This window comes from Podarcis cretensis, assembly GCF_951804945.1.
Source record: "Podarcis cretensis genome assembly, chromosome: 5".
Classification (NCBI taxonomy): Eukaryota; Metazoa; Chordata; class Lepidosauria; order Squamata; family Lacertidae; genus Podarcis; species Podarcis cretensis.
In genome coordinates this window covers 61,564,675-61,588,222 of record NC_137174.1, presented here as the reverse complement: position 1 = coordinate 61,588,222, position 23,548 = coordinate 61,564,675, and the positions used below count along the sequence as shown (strand labels likewise).

General features: G+C 41.4%; 2 protein-coding genes across 5 annotated transcripts in view; one reads left to right on the top strand and one right to left on the bottom strand.

Moving 5' to 3' along the window:
* Positions 1–53: 53 nt before the first annotated feature.
* Positions 54–23,548, bottom strand: part of LIMS2 (LIM zinc finger domain containing 2) — a 30,537-nt gene continuing 7,042 nt past the window's right edge. For both annotated transcript variants that reach the window (XM_079976916.1, XM_079976915.1), the window contains exons 2-10: positions 19,311–19,470; positions 17,842–17,908; positions 17,245–17,365; positions 7,102–7,251; positions 5,943–6,093; positions 4,705–4,797; positions 3,039–3,087; positions 2,816–2,891; positions 54–1,622 (exon numbers count right to left, since the gene is read on the bottom strand). In XM_079976916.1, the coding sequence (XP_079833042.1) occupies positions 1,475–1,622; positions 2,816–2,891; positions 3,039–3,087; positions 4,705–4,797; positions 5,943–6,093; positions 7,102–7,251; positions 17,245–17,365; positions 17,842–17,908; positions 19,311–19,470 (1,015 nt within the window). In that variant the 3' untranslated portion in view covers positions 54–1,474. The remainder of the gene's footprint in view (positions 1,623–2,815; positions 2,892–3,038; positions 3,088–4,704; positions 4,798–5,942; positions 6,094–7,101; positions 7,252–17,244; positions 17,366–17,841; positions 17,909–19,310; positions 19,471–23,548) is intronic.
* On the top strand, positions 3,100–16,559 carry GPR17 (G protein-coupled receptor 17). 3 transcript variants are annotated; one of them, XM_079976929.1, is made up of 3 exons: positions 3,100–3,761; positions 8,815–8,832; positions 13,307–16,559. In XM_079976929.1, exon 3 carries the CDS (start codon positions 13,335–13,337, stop codon positions 14,349–14,351), a length of 1,017 nt encoding a protein of 338 aa, XP_079833055.1. In that variant the 5' UTR covers positions 3,100–3,761; positions 8,815–8,832; positions 13,307–13,334; the 3' UTR covers positions 14,352–16,559. The 3 variants fall into 3 exon arrangements, with proteins under 3 accessions (XP_079833055.1, XP_079833054.1, XP_079833053.1); XM_079976928.1 differs by lacking the exon at positions 3,100–3,761 and adding an exon at positions 3,772–4,231; XM_079976927.1 differs by lacking the exon at positions 3,100–3,761 and having other exon boundaries at positions 7,258–8,832.

Below are 23,548 nucleotides of genomic sequence, written 5' to 3'. Positions count from 1 at the left end.
CGATCGGCAAGTCCTAGGCGCTGAGGTTTTACCCACAGCGCCACCTGCGTCCCATCTTCCTATTACAGGAAAGCAAATACTATGGTGTAATTTGAGGAGAACTTAGGTTGAAATGACAAAATTATGGAGAAACACAGGGCTCCCAAACCCACATGGTCTGGTACTGCTAATGATAGGGTGGGAAGGAGCACACAGTGAAGAACTGGCAAGTGGAGGACTGCTTCATACTTCCACTGTCTGCCACTTTGCTGGGTATGGACCCAGCAACCTCTCCCTTCCTGCACCATACCATCCCTCTCCTCTGGCACATACCCTGAGCTCCAAGACTGGAAATGACAGAAAAGTGGCTGGGAGAAAAGGATTAAGCACACACAGCTGTTTTCAGATGTGTGCTGGAATATGTATTTTGCTGAGGTAATAAATAGTTCCAGCTTCAGAGAGAGACCATTAAGAGGATTGCTTTACAACTAACACTGAAATGAATGTACATTGTAGGAAGACTACGTTTGGGTTAAGACTCCAGGGATTTACTTACACTTTGTCACAACAGACAAAAAAGAGTGCTCGCTAATATGGAGAAGGAGAGGCCTAAACCAGGCTTCCTCAACCTCAGCCCTCCAGATGTTTTGAGACTACAATTCCCATCATTCCTGACCACTGGTCCTGCTAGTTAGGGATCATGGGAGTTGTAGGCCAAAAATATCTGGAGGGCTGAGGCTGAGGAAGCCTAGTCTAAACACTCAGAAATCTCAATAATGCAGGCACCAAGAACAGCCTCTTTCAAAAATGATAGGCTTACAGTTCAGCCACTTTGGTCCATCCAGATTCTATATTATGGAATCCTGGCCTATGCAGCTTAGCTACTACAGCAGGAAAGGTCAGCCAGCTAATAAAAACAATGCAGGCTTATACTAAATAATGTCAAACTATTAAAATGAGTTAACTAACAATTGCAAGGAAAATTATTACTTGGTTTTGATTAGTCCATTGCAATTTAAGAGAATGTTCAAGAGGCATGTTAAATGAAAAAAAAAATGTGTTTTTGTGCTGTTTTTGGAAGAAAAGGGTTAAGTAGTCTTTTTCTACCCAACCTTCCTATGTTCCCACTTGCAGTGTGGCCAGGCTAAGAGAGAGAGAGAAGGGGGAAGAAGACAGAAGAATTCAAGTAAGTGTGTAACATGAGCCTAAATCTCAAAACAAAACGGGCAAATAGTGAGAGAACACGATACACAACTTATACAAAAGGAAAAATCATAGTGCATTATTGCATATTGCCACCATTCTCTTCTGGAGGACAGCCTCTGCACACACTATACCTGAGCAGAATAAACATTCAGAGTGCAAGATATAACTGGTGAGCTTTTGTTTGTCTTGAGTCCTTGAAACCATTTTTAAAAGTTCCTTTTGTGATCAGTAGCTGAGGCAGATTGTAGCTGGTGAGGGTGCATACAGTCAGCAGAGGGTACAGACCTGTTTAAGCAGAGTTTAAGTCCAGAGCTTTTGGGTGAGTTTTCTTGGAGGCCAACTCAGACAGCTTCTTCAGCCTCTTCTTCAGCTCCAAAGGGAATTTCTCATAGCACTTCTTGCACACTGGCTTCATGTCAAATTCCACAAACTTATTCCTTTCAAAGAAATACAGAAGGATTTAATTTTCAGTTAGGAAGTCATGTGAGGCTTAACATCTAAGTGAGTAAGGTATGTGGTATACATTCCTTTCATTTTTTTTTTTAAAAACTTGCCAATATAAAATCTGTTCCAAATGAATGAGTTAGAATTATGCAAGTAGAAGATCTCACGTCCAGTCTTCAGTATCGCAGGTTTAAAAGGGTAAAACAAAGAAATATATTTGCTAGTGAGGCTGGGGAGCCACTGCCTGCCAGGTACTGGATGCAGACTGCTTCTCTTGTCCATTTCTGTTCTCTGTCTGAGATACAAAGGATCCCAATCAGAGCTTTCTCTGAAGAAAGAAAGAAAACATGACTGCTCCGGAAGAAGGCTAGGATCAAAATGTGTGGACTTTTCATGATTTCTGAAAGGGAATCGGCTTGACGCTTGCTTCTTTCTCTTGCATTTTTCACATCTTTTAATAAAATGAATATGTCTCATAAACTCAGTGCTTGAAATTCCAGGTAAGTGTGCTCAATTGTGACTAGATCTTCTTAGATACTTGCTCCAGCCTGCTACTTCAAGCAGCAGGCTTGGGGCGGGGGGAAAGGCACTTCTTCTAAAACAAAATTTGCTGGTGGAGCAAGCTCCGGCCTGTCATGTCAATCAACAAACTGGGAAATCAAAATACAAGCAGATTGGGTAGTGAGCAAGTGCCATGGCCAGCCAATTGACACAATGGAATAAAGCCTATCTTGATAGAAGATTTGCTTACAGGTATGCATACAGTGACCCTACTGGCAGGCTTAAGTGACTATCTGAAAGCAAATCTTATGAATGAGCCCTGCACCTTGCAAGTTGACATGACATGTCCCCTCCTTGAAAGTAATTATGGCACTGTTCCCATCACACATTAGTTGCAAATGTAACAGGACTAGCATAGGAACACTGCAAGATAAGGGGTGGCAGTTTGGACTATCTGGTCCCAAAAAGAAATGTCAAACTACTTGCTGGTGATGGAACACTTGTTTGAGTGTATACTTGTATACATATTCTCTCAGTGATTTCAAGGAGTGTCTCCTAAGATTTACACGCTTCTCTTGCCAAACTCGAGCCAGTTACTCTGACCACAATGTAACACTGCCAGACTGCAGGAACTCCCTGAGTCATGTTACCTTCCCCACCAGGACAGCCTTTGCTTGCCACTTACTTCAATGTGAGTTTGATGTTGCAGGTGGAACAAGCGAAGCAGTTCACACACCAAGCCTTGTTGAGAGCAGAGACCACTAGTGGAAAATATCAAACAAGGGTGGGTTATCAAACTGCAGAACTGTACCAAATTGAGCAAGGACAGATGTGGGGGGAAATCAATCACTGAGGCCTTGTCCGTGCAGGGCTGCAGCAGCTGCATTGACAAACAGGCTTAAACTTACCATCCCCCTCAATCACATGGCTGCAGTTATAGCAGACATCTCCAAAGAGCTGTGCAGAAAAACAAAAAAGCAAAACAAAATGAGCTTTTTTAAACTAATGGAGGGGGTCTGTCTGCCCCTCTTTATCAAATCAGACAACTTGGTCCCAACAATGGATTAATTTAGTGCCTCTACAATAGTGCCCCACATTACTTTACACATTTCAGACACCTCAATAGCTTTTCTCACACATTTGCACAACAATCAAACTTGCATTCCCAAGGCTGCTTTTTGCACCCTTTGATAGGAATGGCACACCACAGTATTGTGTCGTGTATACCTGCCAGGGGGGAAATGTGAGCTTAAAAAAATAACAACCCAGATCCTTGGGACCAGAAATATCTTTCTAAGAGAGGATGTGTACTGGGTTTTCTGGACTTAAAAAATAGTGGCTACTGCTTATTCTGAATCTGTTAATCCGTAAGGGACAGGCCGAGGATCTGTTGGAGGGCAACATGCCTGCAATCCATTTCATCTTCACAAGGTTTCTATTGTGTTTTCTCCTCAGGGTTTCACTTACTCAGGAATTAAAGTTAACACAGGTGTTTGGTGCTTTGAAAAAAACTGATCTGCAAGAGGCAGGAATGGGCTGTCCCTAAATGCTGCCTCCAAGCAATTTTGTTGTACAGTTTGCTTTATTCCATCCTGAGTGCAGTGCAACCTGGCATCAAAGACAATTTGCAGGTGTGTACCCAGTTGTCTGTTTTCTTCCCCTTACAGATTTGCTAAGTGCCTTACATGGAGTGCTAGCAAAGTGCCATTAGTAGGACAGTCTGTGTTTACTTTCTCCCACCAAAGTGGATGCATCTCTCTTTAACTTTTGTAAGAGAAAGGAAATGTGCAGCAATTAATGACACTGTTGAGGTGGAATAAAAGCCTCGCACATGCTCCAATCTCAAGTATTTCCAAATGCAGCTTTACAGCTACAAGTTAAGCAGGGTAAGGTTAAGAACTTTGAGTGACCCTGCAAAGAAGTAGCAAGAGACAATGAGCCCCACCCCCACCCGTGTGCTTAATGGGCAGAAGCCCATTGTCTTCCCTCCCCTCTCAACTGGCTCCTTCTGACACTGGCCTTCCAGCGCATGCATAATCCCGTACAGTGATGAGGCTGCATGGTATCTGAAGCTCAGCGAGATACAGAAAAACGGGCATAGGTATGTACTGTTACATGTTCCCCACTTCCTGAGTGCTAGAGGCTACAGTATTGGGTATAGCTTCCTTTGAAAGACAAAAACTCTGGAGATGTATTTGGAAAGAAAGCAATCTTGTGCAGCCCCCCCCCCCCCAAGTTTCCAGCTAGAGAACTCTTGGCACTGGCTCTCTCCCCCCCCCCCCAAAAAAATAAATTCTAGTCAATTTAAAGAATGTTTATTTATGGTTAAGGTTGCTTAAGTTCTTTAAATTCGCATGTTGATACCGCTAGGGGTTAGCAGCCTCACTCAGCTGAATCTCTTAAGATATTAAAAGTTTGAAATTCCTTACGCCTCATATTTGTAGGTGTTTCAGTTCAAACAGCAGGGATTTCTTAAATCCCTCATTGGGAAACAACCTCTTATCTCTTGCTCATTTTTTTGGGGGGGGGAGTGGGGGTTTGGGAGTGCAGAGTTCAAATAAGAGCAGATTTTACCTGGTTGTAATGAGTCTCGCAGTAAGCCAGACCTTTCTTCTCATAGTGCCGGTGTCCCAGGAATGGCTTCTCACATTTGGCACAAACAAAATGCTGGAAGGTTAAAAGACATGTCAGGGTCCAGGGGTCTGTGCTACAGGCAGTTTTGTGCCAGAAAAGTGCCTGGATAAAATAAGTAGTATGCAAATATTTGCCAGCAAATATGAACCACACCTTAGACAGACTCCTAATAATAGTTTGAGTACAGTGGTACCTCGGATTAAGTACTTAATTCGTTCCAGAGGTCCGTTCTTAACCTGAAACTGTTCTTAACCTGAAGCACCACTTTAGCTAATGGGGCCTCCTGCTGCCGCTGTGCCGCTGGAGCACGATTTCTGTTCTCATCCTGAAGCAAAGTTCTTAACCCGAGGTACTATTTCTGGGTTAGCGGAGTCTGTAACCTGAAGTGTCTGTAACCTGAAGCATATGTAACCCGAGGTACCACTGTATAAAGCATTTAGGTATATGAATGATCAGCATGTGGTGGACAGATGTTTCAGCACAGCTTGCCTCTTTATGGGGATTAGTCACTGGAGTATATTATATCAACCCTCCAGCATCAGCTCTGGCTTCTGATTTTCTCCCCGCCACACTTCAAGGTGCTGCTTATAATCTCTATAGACAAAACAAAATAAAAGAAAAAAAAATTCCTTCCAGTAGCACCTTAAAGACCAACTAAGTTAGTTCTAGGTATGAGCTTTCGTGTGCATGCACACTTCTTCAGATACACTCTATAGAGTAATTTAATATACTGACAAAGCATACTAAAGACACTGTTTTCTCAACTATGGATAAACTAAGACTGCCCTGCTGAGATTAATATTTGTGTCAATTTTATATCTTTGTTTGGAACACAGAAATGTATTCCCGGTGACTGTCCCATAATTGTGAAGCTCCTTTCTTTGATGACTCACTAAATCTTTTTGAAATGTAATGCTTTGCAAAAGAAGAAGAAGGTGTGGCTTTATTACTTGTAATATGTTTGACATGTGCTTTGATACCTAAATAGTATATTTTGGGGAGTAGGCTAGAGATCTAAACAAACAGAATAATAATGGATAAACCACCTGAAACAATGGCATGCAGCTCCTATGGCTTCAAAAGAACTGTGGCAGCATCTACTTATTAACACAGGCTGTGTCAGGAGTCTCTCTGTAACATGAATCCCAGAGCAAGCAGCACAACAGGAGAATTCTCACCTCCACATGCCATTGTTTCCCCAGAGCATTGACCACTCGACCCTCAATGGGCCTGCGACAGGCCCCACAGATTGGGATGCCCATCTTGTCATGGCAAGGCAGGCAGTAGAGCTCCCCCTTCAGCTCCCTGGCATCAGCTGTCAGCTCCTTCCTGCACACAACAGAAGGAATAATCAAAACCTTAGCAGAAAAAGCTTGTCCTCAACACATCATGCTGATAGTCACTCCATCCAAATAAACCAGGCACTCTCCTGACAAATAGGGATAAAGGTAAAGGGTAAAGGGACCCCTGACCATTAGGTCCAGTCGTGACCGACTCTGGGGTTGCGGCGCTCATCTCGCTTTATTGGCCAAGGGAGCCGGCATACAGCTTCCGGGTCATGTGGCCAGCATGACTAAGCCACTTCTGGCAAACCAGAGCAGCGACGGAAACACCGTTTACCTTCCCGCTGGAGTGGTACCTATTTATCTACTTGCACTTTGACATGCTTTCGAACTGCTAGGTGGGCAGGAGCAGGGACCGAGCAACGGGAGCTCACCCCATCGTGGGGATTCGAACCGCCGACCTTCTGATCGGCAAGTCCTAGGCTCTGTGGTTTAACCCACAGCGCCACCTGGGATAAAGAGAAGCTCTCAAAAGGAAACATTAAACACAAACATCCTTCCTTTGCCTGCTGATTAACAACATGATTGTGACATACAAAAAGCTATTTTATAATGAGCCTCTTGGTTTTTGTGAATCCAGTTTGAAATCTGTTTACATAAGCAGGCTCCATCAGAAATGGCAGGGATTCTAAAATACTGTAAACTGTAGGGCCCATGAAGCTGCTGCTAAGTTCTAATGCCTTTGCTTTTGTAACAACGAGCCTTCACAACTGGCTCTTTCCAAGGATGTTAACACCCGTCAGGAATAGTGCCAGCTGAACAATGAATTGTATAAGGCGAAGTTTATTACAGCTCAGCACAATCACTACAGTTCCTCTGTGGTTCTTTTTTATTATTCAAATGCTTTTTGAACTTCCGCATTCTTGTTAGACAGTCTGCAGAAATGCAGCAGCTTATTCTTAAGATCGCTCAGGTCCCTTGCAAGACACCACCATTTCTCATTCTATGCCTTTTCGCTTGCTCCAGAGTCCTAGCTGAAAGAGAGTTGACATACCCGCAGTGGGTGCAGCTGAAGTGATCTGGATGGTAGGAATCATTCCTGAACCTCAGAGGCTGTTCATCAATTATCAAGTGGCACTTCTGGCAAATATACTTGCCCAAGCCCTTGGCTTTCTCGCGATTATGGCAAGGCCTACAGAGGTGCCTAGAGCAGGAATTAAAGAAAAAAGTTGGGGGACATCATACAGGTATAAGCTACACAAGGTTGCTTTCTAGGCTACAGAGCTTCTCAGCTTTGTAGTTGAGAAGGCTTACTTGTGAATGCAACCAGTAGGGTATATTTAGAGACAAAAACATTGCATGAATGGTCTAAAACTGGCACTGATGGCAAGAATCAAACTGAATTTTATTTTTTTTCATTACCAAAACTATTGGTTCCCCTACTCATGCTCTCCTAGCACAATTTAGATATCCATAACGAAAAGAAGCATAAATGGTTAGACTGTTCCAAATACATATTTTTGAGTACATACAATTTGGAAATGCCAGCGTGTACATTTCCAAATGCAATGTATGCAACTGTGCCTCTGTACATATGGAACTCCAGTGACACACCCGGTTTGCTTATCTGCGGAGCGAAGTGCATAGTCACAGAGGACAGCTGGTAGATGCAACAATGCAAATACCTATGGGAAAGGAGCGAAGAGACCCTGGGCTTATTCCAGGCAGTCTCACTGGCTTCCTGAGAGTTCCAGGCAGGTCACTTAGCCTCCAGGTCCCTACCAGTAAAATAAAGCTAATAATAAATCTCAATGTCACAAGGCTGTTGTACAGCCTTGTATTTTTACAAGCCTCAAATAGAAAGTCCCAGTGAGCATAAGTGGAAAGGAATGTTATTAACACTCCCTCTTCACAAGTCTTCTACTCTGTTCCTCCCTAGAGCTGAAGATATTGCTGTCCCAGACAAGAGCCACGGTCCCTAGAAAGAAAGCAGACAGCGTTCCTTTATAAATGGGGGCATGCAGCTGTGTTCATCTCAGGATAAAGGCCTCAATTTTATTCCACACTGTGGAACGGAGTCTAATTATACAGGGCAGGACACTGAGACCCCTATAGCAAGTGTCCTAAAAAGAGCCCCCTCTCATTCAACTGAATAAGGGGCCTTAAGCCCTTTCCACTGACAACCCATTATCAGCAAGGCTCATTCAGAAGCACCCCCCCTACCATCCTATAGACCCTCCTCCACTGGAAGCAAAGGGAGGTCTTAGAATCACAGAGCCGTTTCTATGGCAGCCGTCCTTCTCACCCCCACTCCCACTATTATGGAATTATCCCCTTCTGAAATGTCCTGTTGTGTCTGCAACACCAAATTTCCTCTCCCTTTCTGCAACGCTTTCCAAACTCTCTAAAATGGTCAGAGGGATCCAAAGAGTCAGCGTAAAAGGCAGAGGTTCAGAGTGAGAGAGAGAGAGTGCTAGAGAAACATTGGAATATTCATAATTACCACAGCAACTCCCCCCTTCCGAACAGCCCAGCTGGAATGAAAACTGTCTTTCACAGCAAATGTGTTATCTACCCTCCTTTCATGTGAGCAAGATGATAATGGACTATCATCTCCAACAGGGCTCTATATAGTGCAACTCACCCTTCCACTGAACCTGCCACTGTCTGCATCTTCTGGATCACCACTGTTTTTAGCCTTTCTGTCTTACCTACATTTGCTGGCACTCTAAGAAGCTAACAAGATCTTTACCTCTCTTTTCTACAGGACTGCAAGCTGCAAGAGGTAAGCACTTTGGTTTCAATGGGAATTACAACCTTGGGGTGTGGGGGTGTGAAAACTGAGAACGTTCTCACAGAGCACCATAGTGTTCCCCAGGGCTTACAGATTATACAAGCTAGAAGGGAAAGTACAAGGAGTTGCAAGGACATTTTGACGTTGGAAGTTTTATGCTCAAAATGCTCTGCAACACAGACAGTGCATTCCACTTTTCTTTTGCATTCTGCCTTTAATTTAATGATGGGTATGCCTTGCACAGACAGTGCAAGTGACGCACTTTTTAGCAACTTGTGTGAAAATGGTCTGGCAGTTAGAAACTAGACACAAACAGCATGCAACAGTCAATTAAAGCTCCTCTGATGAACATATACAGTATCTTAAAGTGGTAAGAACAGAGCAACAGCACTGTAACAATAGCATATGCCTGGGATTTTTCCAGTTGACAAAATGTTCTTGCCACTACGCTTTTGAAAAATCATTCTGCTTTCCTAAGCAGACTCTCCTTGATATCTCACAAACTATGATTTCTGGGGGCCTAGTAACAATGGATTGATGTTATCGTGTGCAAGTAATGATGTTACTTTCATTTATTCAAAGTCACCCAGATATACACTTATGAATGATATACAAACCCTGACAGGAAATGAAGTTTATTAATAGAAGTAGCATGCTGGAATACTAGCAAGAACGTAAAGACTCTTGTGAAAATGGTAGCAATGATCCAGAAGACTGCACACACAAAATGAGTTTGCATAAAATGGACTTGAATGCACAGCACACAAAACAAATGAGCAGCTGTGTGCCAAGTTACACTTCTACCTACTGTTCGTGCAAAATTGTGGATAACTTACTCCTAAAACAGAACTGAATAGATAGATAAAGCAATTGTTGCTATAGACCCTAACAACTCACTAGTAACACAATCTAAGAGAAGGTGGCCAGTCATTTTCCTATTTCCTATTTATTGACTATTACAGCCAATACGAATAATTCCAAAAAGTATAAATGTTTTATATTTCATATTCTTAAAATCTCACAACTGCAGTAACTACACCAGTGAAAGACATGAATGAGGGAGTGCTTTTAAAACCTCTTCTAGATCACGTTCTTTAAGACAGTGAAAGTGATGACAAGAACTATTCATGTGAATATCTCAATGTGTTCTACAGAGGTAGCTGCTCCACAAAAATCTTTCAGACAGTTATTAAGGTTCTGTTTATTTCACATGGAAAGGTACCAAATGGAGGCTGCTTGAAATTGCATCCAGTGAAGAACTGTGCAGGTACAGCGGTTCAACACAAGGAGGAGATGCCCCCATTCAGTATTCTCCACATCACCGATAAGTTTGTTTGGAGAATTGTATGGGGGTGTTTCCAGACTACTGCTATTTTTGCACAACTTGCAGATTCAAGTTGCACAAATGAAGCTGATTTGGAGCTCTTGCAGAACAAACCCACTTCCCTAAAATAATGGACTTTCTGCGATAAGGAAGGGATTGCAAGTGTACTGGAAAGTGTGGGATAACACTTGCTTGACACAGCATTGTCTAATCTCCCCATAAACAAATAAAGCTGAATGCTCATTTAATAGCCAGTGTTGCCTAAACTCTCCGCAGACAAATCAGGCTGAATGCTGATTAAACAAGTTGTCCAGAAGCAACAGTGGAGACAAAACTGCCTCATGGTGAAAAATTCTCCAGAGTCATTGCGTAGAGGCAGCCACTAGACAAATACTGTACCATGTTAGCGAGCTTCCATGTGCCAGCCCTTTCAGGGAATAGTTTTAAGATAAACAAGTCAAATAAGGATGCAGTTTAAACAAATAGGTTTATTAGGGAGTACACTGCCAAATATTTTTCATGTCGATAACAAGCTCCTAATTTAGGGATCACATGGAAATAATTAGCAAGATTCCTGTGTGTGACATTTAATTGTGCTGTAGATATTTGCTATATATTTTTAAAATAATTTTAAGTTAACACTGAAGATTGTTTAATGTCAGCCATCAAAATTGTCTATGAAAAATCTGGAATTAAAAGCCTGCTGTGTTATTGCAACTTTGGGAAAAACAAGTGGAGAGAATTTCTAAAGCATTTGATGGTGATGTCCTGTTGCCCAACATTTAAGGGAAAGTTTTCTCTTCTGAACAAGGGGAAGGCTGACTTCTTGTGTGTGTAGGAGGAAGAAACTCCTTATTTTGCCTCTTTTTAAAAATGTTGTACAAGAGAGCACTCTGTGGTCAGATGAAGGAATTACACTTAAGTCTATTACAAAAGAGCAGTCTGTCCCAGTTAGAGCTCAAGTTAAGATCTCAAACAATTTTCAGCTTTTACATACAGTGTGAACTTAATTTGTTCTGGAGGTCCGTTCTTAACCTGAAACTGTTCTTAACCTGAGGTACCACTATAGCCAATGGGGCCTGCCGCTGAATGATTTCTGTTCTCATCCTGAATCAAAGTTCTTAACCCGAGGCACTATTTCTGGGTTAGTGGAGTCTGTAACCCGAGGTACCACTGTATTCAGAGAGCAGGAGCCATGGGTCCTTTACCCCAGCATGCTTTGCAGCAACCTGAGAGTGCTTTGCATCACACATGGTATAGGTTAATGAGCAATGCAATCCTAACCATGTTCACTGAGTTCAATAGGACTGGCATATAAGGATGTGAGAGACATTTTATTCTGTTCACATTTAAAGGCTAATCTACTGGTTGGCCACTGTAAGAACAGGATGCTGGACTACTGTTTCCCCCCCGAAAGTAAGACACCCCCGAAAATAGGACCTACTTCCAGTTTTGCCTCTCGCTGTAATATAAGGCATCCCCCGAAAAGAAGACCTCCCTGATAATAAGGGCTCCCCCAAACATAAGGCCTCCCCAGAATAAAAGGCCCCCGAAGCTACCGTAAGACGTCTGACTCCTCTGGACCATAGCGGTGGGCACCACCACGCAGCTCACTGATTGGCCACAGGGCAGCTGGAGCTGTTCAGGCAGTGCGAGGTCTCTTTAAATCAGAGAGCCCATGCCACTGCCAGGACAAGCTGCCGCCTGCTGCTAGCTCTGCTCTGACGGAGTCTGGCTGACTCACAATAAATGTGTACTGTATTCTTCTTCATGGAAAAATCAGACATCCCCTGAAAATAAGACCTAGTGCATCTTTGGGAGCAAAAATTAATATAAGACACTGTCTCGTTTTCGGGAAAACAGGGTAGATGGGTTGTTGACCTGATCCCGCAGGCTCTTAGGATGTTGCATTTTCTTATGTACCAAAATGGCACTTCCTGAAACAATACACAAACCACAATAAAGCTATCCTCTGGAATTCATACTTATCTGAATTATGTGACACAATTCTCTGACCAATGTTTTTAAAAATGCACATATTAGAGAACACTGTGCAGAAAAATGGATACATTTGGGGGGGGGGGGAATGTAAAAATGCCTGTTAGAAAAGCTTGCAAAAATGTAAACGTTGACAAAACTGCATACAAACATGCGTTCATTAAGAGAAATCGGCACTAAAATGCTGGTTTTGTTTTTTAAATTGCAAGTTGCTGCAGTAAGGTGGATCACATAATTTAAGATTGGAAAAATGAGATACAGAGAACTGAAATCGACAGATCCTTCCATTCCATCCTTTTGAGTTACACTCTGCTTTGTGATTTTTTTCCTAATTCTAATGAAACATTTTATGCAGCTGTTGCTGTTGTTCTAATGGGTCATCATACAGTCTGGCATTTAAACAATCCTGTAATTCTCACTTCCACTGTGCCCTTAGCATTATTATTTTTTAAAAATGTAAACACATAACTAAAAGTACTTTATTGCTAAAAATGCCATCCATTATCTGAGTCTTCATTTCATCTTATGCACGCTCTTGTAAGGAGCAGCAGAAGCCACTGTGTGGTAAGGACAGGCTCCTGCAGCCTCGTCTCCAATCCAGCAGTAGCTGTTCCTCCAGTGCTTCAGTTTGTAAAAAAATACAATATCTGCAAAGCGCAATAAAGTGAGGTATGCCTGTCCGTTGTATATCATCCTGTAAACTTTACAGCTTTAGCAATTAAGAGATTCTAAGAACCAGTTTATCATACTGCAAAACTTTTAAAAACTAAACTTACTAAAACAAAATAGAGTACATACACTTTTAATGGTCATGGAGAGCACAGAAAAAGTGTGGCTAAGATCTAGAAAGGCTCTTGTGCACATACAAACTGAGTATGTACAAGGTTTGGCCAATTTTTACTTCTGATGGCAGCCCCTTTTATCTCACGGGGTGCTACTTTAAGGGAGCCCCTCACTATTTGGGGGTGGCTTTTTAAGAGAGTGGAAGCTATCAGGAGTAAAACTGGGAACCCCTCTAACATATGCAGAACATGACATAGGATGCTTTGGATCACAAACATAAGCAAAGGCTTGGCTGATTTCCATGTTGCCTCCCCTACGTTGTAATATACTTCTCCAGCTTTTTCTTCTTTATTATTTCAGGTTCATATTTCAAGTCCCGCAGTGAGGAATGAACAACCTAGCTGACTCTTCAGGCCTGTTCTTCAACACTTCACTGGAAAGTTCAGAACAATGTGGCAAAGAGACCAATACGGAGAACATCCTTTTTGCTACTTTCTACCTTCTGGATTTCATCCTAGCCTTTGTTGGCAATGCTCTGGCTCTTTGGCTTTTCATCCGGGACCAAAAGTCAGACACCCCAGCCAACGTTTTCCTGATGCACCTAGCCATGGCCGATCTGTCCTTTGTGCTAGTTTTGCCAACCCGGCTAGTATACCACTTTTCAGGCAATCACTGGCCGTTTGGAGAGATCCCTTGCCGACTCACAGGCTTCCTTTTCTACCTCAACATGTATGCCAGCATCTACTTCCTCATGTGCATCAGTGTAGATCGCTTCCTAGCTATCGTGCACCCTGTAAAGTCCCTCAAACTCCGCAGATCACTCTATGCCCACTTGGCCTGTGCTTTCCTGTGGGTTATAGTTGCTGTGGCCATGGCGCCTCTTTTGGTCAGTGTGCAGACAGCTGAGATGAACAATACCACCATCTGCCTGCAGCTCTACAGAGAAAAGGCATCACGCCATGCTCTCGTGTCATTGGCTGTGGCATTTACGCTTCCATTTTTTACTACCGTGACCTGCTACTTGCTGATCATACGCAGCCTGAAAAGAGGAAACCGAATTGAGAACCATCTAAAGGAAAAAGCCATCAAAATGATAATAATGGTTCTCATGATCTTCTTGGTCTGTTTCGTGCCTTACCATATCAACCGTTACATTTACATTCTCAATTATGATGGTGTGAAGACTTCCTGTGAAATGCAGCGAATTCTGGCTCTTGGCAACCGAATTACTTCCTGCCTCACCAGCCTGAACGGTGCCCTAGATCCCATCATGTATTTCTTTGTAGCTGAGAAGTTCCGAGAGGCCTTATGTGGTTTATTTTGCAGCAGAAAAGCTGCAAGGCTACCTTCAAGTTATGATGGGAAAACGAATGACAGCTCCTTGAGCACTAAAACTGAACTGTAACTAATGAAATCAAGCGCTTTTTAAAAGAAAGGCTTTTTCTATCTGATACAGTTAAATCTCCAAGATAGCGAAACTGTGTTTCTCCAAGAGCACACTCTGATCTACGCTTCATTCTTGAGAAAACGAGTAACAGATAGTAATTTTTGCACAGCTACCACCAGCAAGTGCTAATTCTCAGTGGAAGGTAGACTGCAATCGCAATGTATACAAATATAACCAGCATTACACTATAATAGCCACCCTTCTGGTTGTCTTCAAACAAGAATAATAAAGGAAGAAAGCATTTGCTTAATAACGCCATGATTGCTCCATGAAATATTTTTTGTACTGAGAAATAACTGAGGCAAATACTTCCGTCTTCACAGTTATCAAACAAGCAAACTGCACAGCTAAGATTCAACAGTCCTGACATTCTCTAAGAAAGGTGTTCTAAATTTACATCCGCAGAGCTTTGAGAAGACTGTGCATATAGATTTTGACATGACCTGATAAGAAAAGGAAAGCCTCCAACACATCTGCAAGAAAGGAGAACCATTTGATTTTCTAGACAGCTCAATCATCTCATTGTTGACCTTTTGACTACGGACAGCACTAAACTTGATATAAACACCACATTACAACGTAAAACTCTCTTTTGTTACAGCCTTGGCTGCAGCTCTTATTTTCAGTAACATTTAGAAACAATGACGTGACACAACTTGTTTCATTTTATCTGTAAGTTTTTATATGAAGTATATGGTTCATGAATCACATGCACAAGACTAAAAGATTTCTAGGGAGCTTGCTACGAATGAGTAATCTAGTTCAGTTTAACTATTACGATGCAACTCTTACTGACGCAATTGCCCTTGCTTAATGCAGACTGTACCTACCATATCCACCTTAACAGAACAAAAATCCTCAGTCAAGAGCCACTTCACCAGAACCTTTGTCTTAATGTCAAGTCTGTGCTGTAATTTTTGATAATTGCTACACCCAAATCCTAAGCACTTAGGTGCTGTGCAAGAAATCATTTATACTGAACTCTTGTTGCCATAGCTTTTTTGGAAACAGTGGTGCAGCTAGGCCTAAATCTATGACCCTGGAGTCCAGCAACCCTCTAAATTATCACCAAAGAGTGGAAGGTGATGAGGACAGCAGCAAATGGGTAGACCCGACGTCAGCACCTGGGCAGGTATTGACATGCCAGAGTATACATTCTAATGGTGGTCACCTCAATGTATTTTTTTATTACTTATATATAAGTTATACAGTGAGAGGGTGGCTGGCCAGCCATATGCACAGCTACAGCTCATTTTTTATTTTGTATTTCAAATATACATTGTCTTTTCTACAGGTAAATGAGTCTACCATCAGGGAAGCATAAGCAAACCTCATATTATTCCTGTAGTCATGATGATGTGAAATGGCACGTGCTCAGAGTATTTCTTTTTTTCTAAATCAGGTTGGCAAACTGTTAGTTTGATGCTCTAACAAAGCAGTTGTACAGCATAGCACGGCCAGGGTAGGGGCTGGGGAGAAGAGAAATGTGAATTGTACGCGTCACAACTGAAGTAATGCACATGGCTATCTAAAAGGGGAGGCCCTGGCTGGATCTGGACACATCAAAGAAGCATTTCAGTTGAAAGAGTTGTGAACAGGGAAAACAGGTAGAGAAAAATGGGGCTCCACGTCGCCATCTGGTGGCACAATATTAGATCACACATACAACACATATAAATCACTTTTTCTTTACCAGTCTAGCTGAGTCCTCAGTGAGGTAATTAAAAATTACCCCATTCTACCCTTATTTAGAAGAAAAGCAAATGTTCAGCTACCATATTATGGAGTCTTGCAACTTGCCTGTTAACTATGGAATGATGACTGCTTTCCTATAACAGACTTTGCATTCACTACAGATACCTTGCAACAAAGAAAAAAGGCGCACAAATCATACTAAGTTGTTCCCTTTTAATTAGCTCAGTTCTACTAGGCTAGTCACCAGGACTACATAGGAAATGTATCAGTATAAGGCCATTTCAGAAGGTTTATACTATGACCAGATAAACTGCCTCACTCTTTCATAGCTGTTCTATTCGCTGCCTACCCAAGAAGTGAGAATATAAACTCAGAGACTCTTCTAGCTAGAAATCGCATGCAGTGATGCCAAAAGTTAAGATTCAAATGTTGTGACGCAGTTACTAGGCTGTTGTTTTTTTTAATTCCCCGCTGTTGTTTTTTTTAATTCCCCGTTGAAGGGTGTTTGCTTGGGTGTCGATTTTTACTTCATTTAGCTTCATATTTTATACTTTCTTTAAAAAAAGTGTTTATACTTATTAAACATCAAAAACTATTAAATTCAGAGGAAAAAAAGAAGTTATGTGGTGTGTTCAGTGTGCTGTCTTGTCCACCAAGTTGTTTCTGGTGAGTAATTATCCAATCCCTAATCTTCATGTTTACATAGGTTATTCCTCTTCTACTCCCTCACATTTTGTCTAAAAGTAATTTGTTTACAATTGATGATGGTTCTCCACTCATTCTCTAGTTTTCTGCCAATACCTTCCCAGTTCATTTCTGCTATATGCCTCAATGCATTTAGAAGCAAGGTCCAGATTCCTTGCTTATCCCACAACAAGGCTGCTTAACATTTCACACATTTCATATATGCATGCAGTTCACATGTTAAACCATCATACTTAAGAGAGATGAATGGGTGTTTCAGAAGACATTATCAGCTCTGCAAAAGTGCATACATGCCTGTGATTTTTTGGCATCTCCTTCTCTGGGTGTGCACGTATTTAAAGCATGCATTTGCAGATCCCACCACGCACCCTGGGATTTATCCATCTAGAGTGTGAAGTGGTCCTGACATCCAAAGAATTATCTCATGTTCACGTCCTCTGATCCTTCTTACCTGCCAGCATTCTTCACAAAGCCCAAATCAGCAAGAACCACATCACAGAGCTCACAACGGAAGCATTCTGGGTGCCAGTTATTGTTCATTGCTTTGATAACACGGCCAATGATGAATTCACCTTAGAATAGAAGCACGACACTTCAGTTAAAACACTTGATTTATTTCAGGACTCTTCTCTATGTGCACCGCCATCCCCACAGAGAATTCCATGGATGATATATTTTAATAATTTATATTGCAATTTACAATTATCTTAGACTCAGAATAAGCCTGCAATTATCTATTATCGAAGAAACTGAGTCTGAGTGAGAGTGACTTAATGAAGGCCACTGAATAATTCATACCCACATTTTTCAGGCTCAGGACTAATATCCATGCCACTGAAACATAAAAAACTATATTCTGAATGTCAGGAACTTTGGCTTTAAAACCTCAAAACTAATTATTTTATTGCTCTTGACCAGAGTGCCTAACGAGAACAACATCCATCATTAATAATTCTTTCACCTTTGTGTAGCTTTCCTGAGAGAGAGAGAGAGAGAGAGAGAGAGAGAGAGAGAGAGAGAGAGAAGGCTTGAATGATCTGCATCTTACCACATTCCCCACAGCATGGCGCAAACAGCATCTGGAAGTCATGCTCACAATACTTCCTCCCTTCAAACTGTAAAAAAAGATGCAGAAGAACATATTTTTTTAAAAAATCCACTATGTAATTCTAGTTTGCCCACCACAGAGTTACAATTCCCAGCACCCTTAAACCACAGTTCCCAGGGTTCTTTGGGAAGGGGGTGGGCTTTAAATGTGTGGTGCGCATGAAGCTACTGTTACACAGAATGTAAGTGCAAAGTTCTAGCTTCTACAAACTATTTACCACCATTATTTCAATCACTGCAGTTTTTGGTGTTCCTTTGAAGTAATTAATTCTTAGGAAAGCTAATCCCTAATGCAACCTATTTTGGATTAACATTTTAATAACAATATATTTGTTCTATAAGCATGTACTGCACTCTTACAACACTCTCTCATTTTAATTATATTGGCTGCAGAACAGAGCATGATGGGCGGCAGAGCAACAGGGTACCCTTATGGACCAGGCAATGTTGCATTTGTTGAGATGGGTCAGCGCAGTGACAGCATTCCATAGGTGAACGGGCCTTGAATTCATCAGCTTACTCACTTCCCCCACCCGCACACTTCCTCCAATACATCTCCAAATAAAAGAACAGAATGTTGCTTCCATGTTTAACTAACTGAAGTTTAGCATCTAATCCCAATATAGGACAAGCTGTGGTTAGTCTTAACTATGGTTAATCAAAACAAGTCAACTTTGAACTGTGGTTTATGAAATTGGTTTATTTCAATAAACCACAGTTAAAACAAATCACAGTTTAGGGTTCAGATGTTAATGCTTGTCTGTGGTTAACTGAGAATGAAAATGAAAGCTTCTAATCACATCCTTGTTGCTATCCTAGAGAAGGATGGAGCAAGCAAGCCCTGGCTCAAGAACATAACACTAAACAATAGCTCAGCACTATCCCGCTGCTCGATCCCAGCGCCTGCCAACCTAGCAGTTCGAAAGCACCTCCGGGTGCAAGTAGATAAATAGGGACCGCTTACCAGCGGGAAGGTAAACGGCGTTTCCGTGTGCGGCTCTGGCTTGCCAGAGCAGCGATGTCACGCTGGCCACGTGACCCGGAAGTGTCTCTGGACAGCGCTGGCCCCTGGCCTCTTGAGTGAGATGGGCGCACAACCCCAGAGTCTGTCAAGACTGGCCCGTATGGGCAGGGGTACCTTTACCTTTATGTCTGAAGCAGGGCATTATTGACAATACTGGTGTCCTGCCTAGGAAAGCAAAACCTCATTGATGACTGAATCATTGAATCATATCAAAGCTAAATTACTGTATACATGGAGGAAATGGAAGGGGGTCATTGATGTAAGAATTGCAAATGAATTTTGGATAATCAAACCCCACAGAAAGTTCAGTCAAGCTTCTTAAAATCATGTAAGTGGAGGAAAAAGTCAAGTAGCTTTTCACACTATCAGAAAGATGCTGATCTTACATCGTAGAAGAGTCCATCTGGAAACTGGCGGAAGCACTGAGCACAGACAAAGCAGTTTTCATGATATAGTTCCCCATTGCTGTTCACGATTCGCTCAGTTGGATCAAAGCGAGCTCGGCAGCGCTCACACACAGCATTTGCAAGGGCATCTGACATGTTACTGGGGAACAAAACAGAAAAAGAAATATCACAATTACATATTGAAGCCATCAAAACCACCTAAGTCAAATTAATCAAATCAATGAGAAGTCCATGCTTACAAATTTATTTATGTTTTACCATATACAAAATGTATATATTGAAGGGTTCCATATATGCTCATCAACCCCTCCATGTTAGAAAGCCAAATCTTCCAGTAGGTCAATGGGATATTTTCTGTCAACTTCAATGATGAGCCTATTTGAATCCAAACTGCATAAGAGGACTGAATAAGGCATTTGCTAGCACAAAGTAGAAAACCAAGAAAACTCAATAAATTTTCTGTGCCCTTTACAGAATATTCTTTGTAATAGTCAACTTTGCTGATGTCTAGATTTGTCTTAAATGTCACTGAAAGCAATGGAAATTTACAGTAAATGTGTTTAGATGCCAGTGTCTCAAGCAGACAATGGAATGAAAAAACAAATAACTGAATGTCCACTTTCAGATAAGTGCTTTACATTACCTTTAGAATCCATTGGCTGGTTTTAAAGCATGCTCTGACTGCGTGTGGAATTCTGTGATCTGGACAGTCTTGTTTCCAGCCATATCTGCTTCAGATAATCTATGGCTTAGAAATGCTACTGGGTCACAGAGCCAGACACTATTAATCAACATCACTCATGCAAATAAAAGTTCACAAGTAATCTTCTGAGTTTGGAGATAGCCTTGATGCTGTGTTCTTCAACAGATGTGAAAGAGTGAACAAACCCCTCCAGAGTTTTAATGTGAAAAGTTAAGCCTATAGGCACTTTCTGAAGCATGGATAACTGTGCAAAAGGCAAAATACAAATACTATGCTTTCAAGAGATCTAACTCCAAAGTCATATCTGTTAGTACAGAATCAGCCACCAGGGCTCCTGACACATCAGCAGTTGCCCTCCATCATTGCCTTGGCAGAGCAGAGTCACCCAAGGCCACCTATGCTACTATGGAAGGGACTGGAAGCAAGCAAGGTCACCTTGGAGCAAAATGCAGTTGATTTACTCATGCTCTTTGATATTTAAACACAAATATATTCCACAACAAAAAGTGCAAAAACTACCAGGGAAGCATGGGTAAATACAGATAATGTGGGACATACTGAACAGGACACAAACACAATTGAAAGAATGTTTATGCAAGAGCTGAAGGAGTCCTAATGGGCTTTACGAAACAGAAATGAAAACTCCCACCAAGAGACAAATAATTAATCTGTGTCCTTGCAGGCCCATGTTTTTGTCCTTGGAAACATTTCTGGATTCTAGCTATGCAGGTCTTAAATTCATCCATCCCACTCATCCACCCACACACAACAGGCTAAAAATGTCAAATGTGAGAGGATTGATCATATTTAACATCATAGTGGCAGCAGGCTTTCATAACTCCCAGCAGAATCTTACAAACAATCAGCTATCCAGACAATCTTATGAGAGCACAGGAAAAATTATAATGAAACTGAGTAATTAGGTGCTACATCCCAAAACTATCTTGGGATATACAGAGATGTAATAAAACTGATAAAGGGTAAACAGAATAAGTGACTGTTATAAATAAAAATGTCGTTGGTAATGAGAAGTACAAAGGCCATGCAGAAGTCACAGTGCCTTAAAGAAAGCCTGATGTAAATTAATCAAGATTAATTCAGAAAATATTACGCATAATTATGAAATCAAACAGGATGAGCTATTATCCTGGCCACTGACAAATCTAAAACTGCAAACTTCACAGATGTTATAAAATTCCCTTAAATATACATCTCCATCTCCAAATGGAAGTAACTCTTCAACCTTGCCCTTGTCTGATCCTACAAAAGGTCTTTCCATTATTGTTCCTACCTTGTTAAAGTACTCATCTCCATCAACCAGACTATTAGTTAATTACTTTTATAACTGTGCTTGCCAGCCCCTTGCTAAGACTGCTCAGCCTTTGCAGCAGCTCTAGCAATCATCCATTTCCCACTTTTATATGAACAGCATAAACTTTTCAGACTTATTCATGCCACAAAGCTGGTAGCAAAGTTTGGTGGAGGACAGCTTGCTTCAGATAGCAACTCCACACTCATGTTGAGGCTTCACTGGAGAAACTGCAGGACAGTAATAGTTATTAATGACAAGACTAGAGGCAGTGAAATGGAGATATCTGAAAAGTGCCATCTGGAAAGGACTGTGCCATATGGTTTAAAGAAAGCTCATATGTTTGTACCTGAGAACCAAGGAGTGGGACAACACAGGACAATGCAGCACCTGCACCACCACTGAAAGTGAGCAACATAAGCTCTGTAGCAGTAATTGTCCCTGGGATTGTGCTGGACTGGTAAACACATCCCATTGATCCACTGGAGATCAACAGAGAGATGACTCATAACCAAAGCACAGTGTAGATAGCATAGGAAGGCTGTTTACTAAGTGTGATGTCTAATGTCAAAGCATAATCAGATATGCATAGCTTAAAAGATTTATAATTAAAAGTCATCAGTTTTAATTAATACAATGAAGGTATTCTGTTTTGGGTATAAAAGTCTTCATGTGCAAATTAGTCAGTCAAGATGAACAAAAAGCAAGAAAAGGCAAAAACGAAAGAGACCTCTAAGTCTGTGGAATTTTCTTCACACTGTGGCTCACACATACATGGAAATCAGCATGAGGAAGAGGTCATTAGAAATAACACAAGTGCACACCCAAACACATCACTATTATTAATTCTCCTGGAGCTTTGCGGTGCTTGAAATCCACAGCTGCTCAGGAGGTCCTTGTGACAACTCAGCTGGGAGCTTGATGGCACAAGAGAGGCAGTCCACAACCAGAATTTATTTTGATCTCTGATATATTTAGGAACTCTAACAAAAGAATTACAGTATCTCTGTCTCTTGTAAAAGATGAGTTGGCAATGTAGCATAAAGGCGTGGTGAATGTTATATTTAATTCCTTAAACATACCAATGTTATATTTAATTCCTTAAGAAGAAGATGCTTGGGGTGGGGGGGCAGCCCTTTTCCTGTAGATACGGACTGTATTTCATTGCCATTGTGTTAAACAATCAGTCTTGTTTGCACAACTGAGAATTCAGAAGGGGCTGTTCTTAATTCTACCTTTCAATACAGACAAGAAAATTGGGGGAGGGCTGTTTCTGCCTCACAGATACTCACTATCCATGTTGACTGAAAGACCTTTGCACTTACAACACTTCCACATACCTGCTGTGATGTAAGTGTTCACGTCTCAGGAGTAGAGAGAAACAAATCAAGAGCTTGGGAGCCAAGTCTCTGATTCACCTTTAATGTACATAAACAAATCTTATTTAAGTAAGTTAGTTGGCTGAGGATTCTGGGTTCTGAGATGCCAGACAGAATTGGTGGACCCAACTGATGCCACCTGTTCTCTACAACATGCTCAAACATCTCTCAGAGAGTGGAACAATTTGAAAAGCACTGCCCTACACTTTCCATTTTATCTACAATTCTTCCCCTTCTGAATTATTTCAGTATTTTTCCAGAGTATCTCAGTAAATGAACCTGTCTCCTATTGTAGAATCTTCCCCTTTAATTCCCCTGCATCTAAAGCAGTACCCTCTCATGAACCAAAACCACACATTTTCATATGGGATGTAAGTGAGTCACGAAAACAGAAACGTTTTAGTGTATGAATTACTATGGGAAATGAGATTAAGACACAGAGCCTACAGCCTAGTGCAATTCAGACCAGACATTATTTGCTTAGAACAAAAGAAAAGCCTTCTGGTTCTACTACCAGACCAAATGCAATCCAGTGAACCCTTGTAGCAGAAATAGCTTTATGTTATGCGAAACAATGGTCCCCCCCCAAAAAAAAAAGCTCAACAACTTTGCTCCTTCCAATAAAAGCTCAATGAATTTTTGTCTGGATTTCACTTGAAATATGGCAACCCTGCAATAGACATGAGTTGACGACTATTTGGCAAAAAAATTAAAAGCCTAATTGAGCAGGAGTCTTCTAGGTGATTATAGGTATCAACGTGTTTATTTAATTTATCCTGCATATGATCATGTTCCAGAGGGGATAAGGGTATTGTTTCTTGTAAGA

What these genes read in the sequence shown, in the direction of transcription:
- GPR17 (XM_079976929.1), top strand. Translation starts at nt 13,335, where the DNA reads ATGAACAACCTAGCTGACTCTTCAGGCCTGTTCTTCAACACTTCACTG.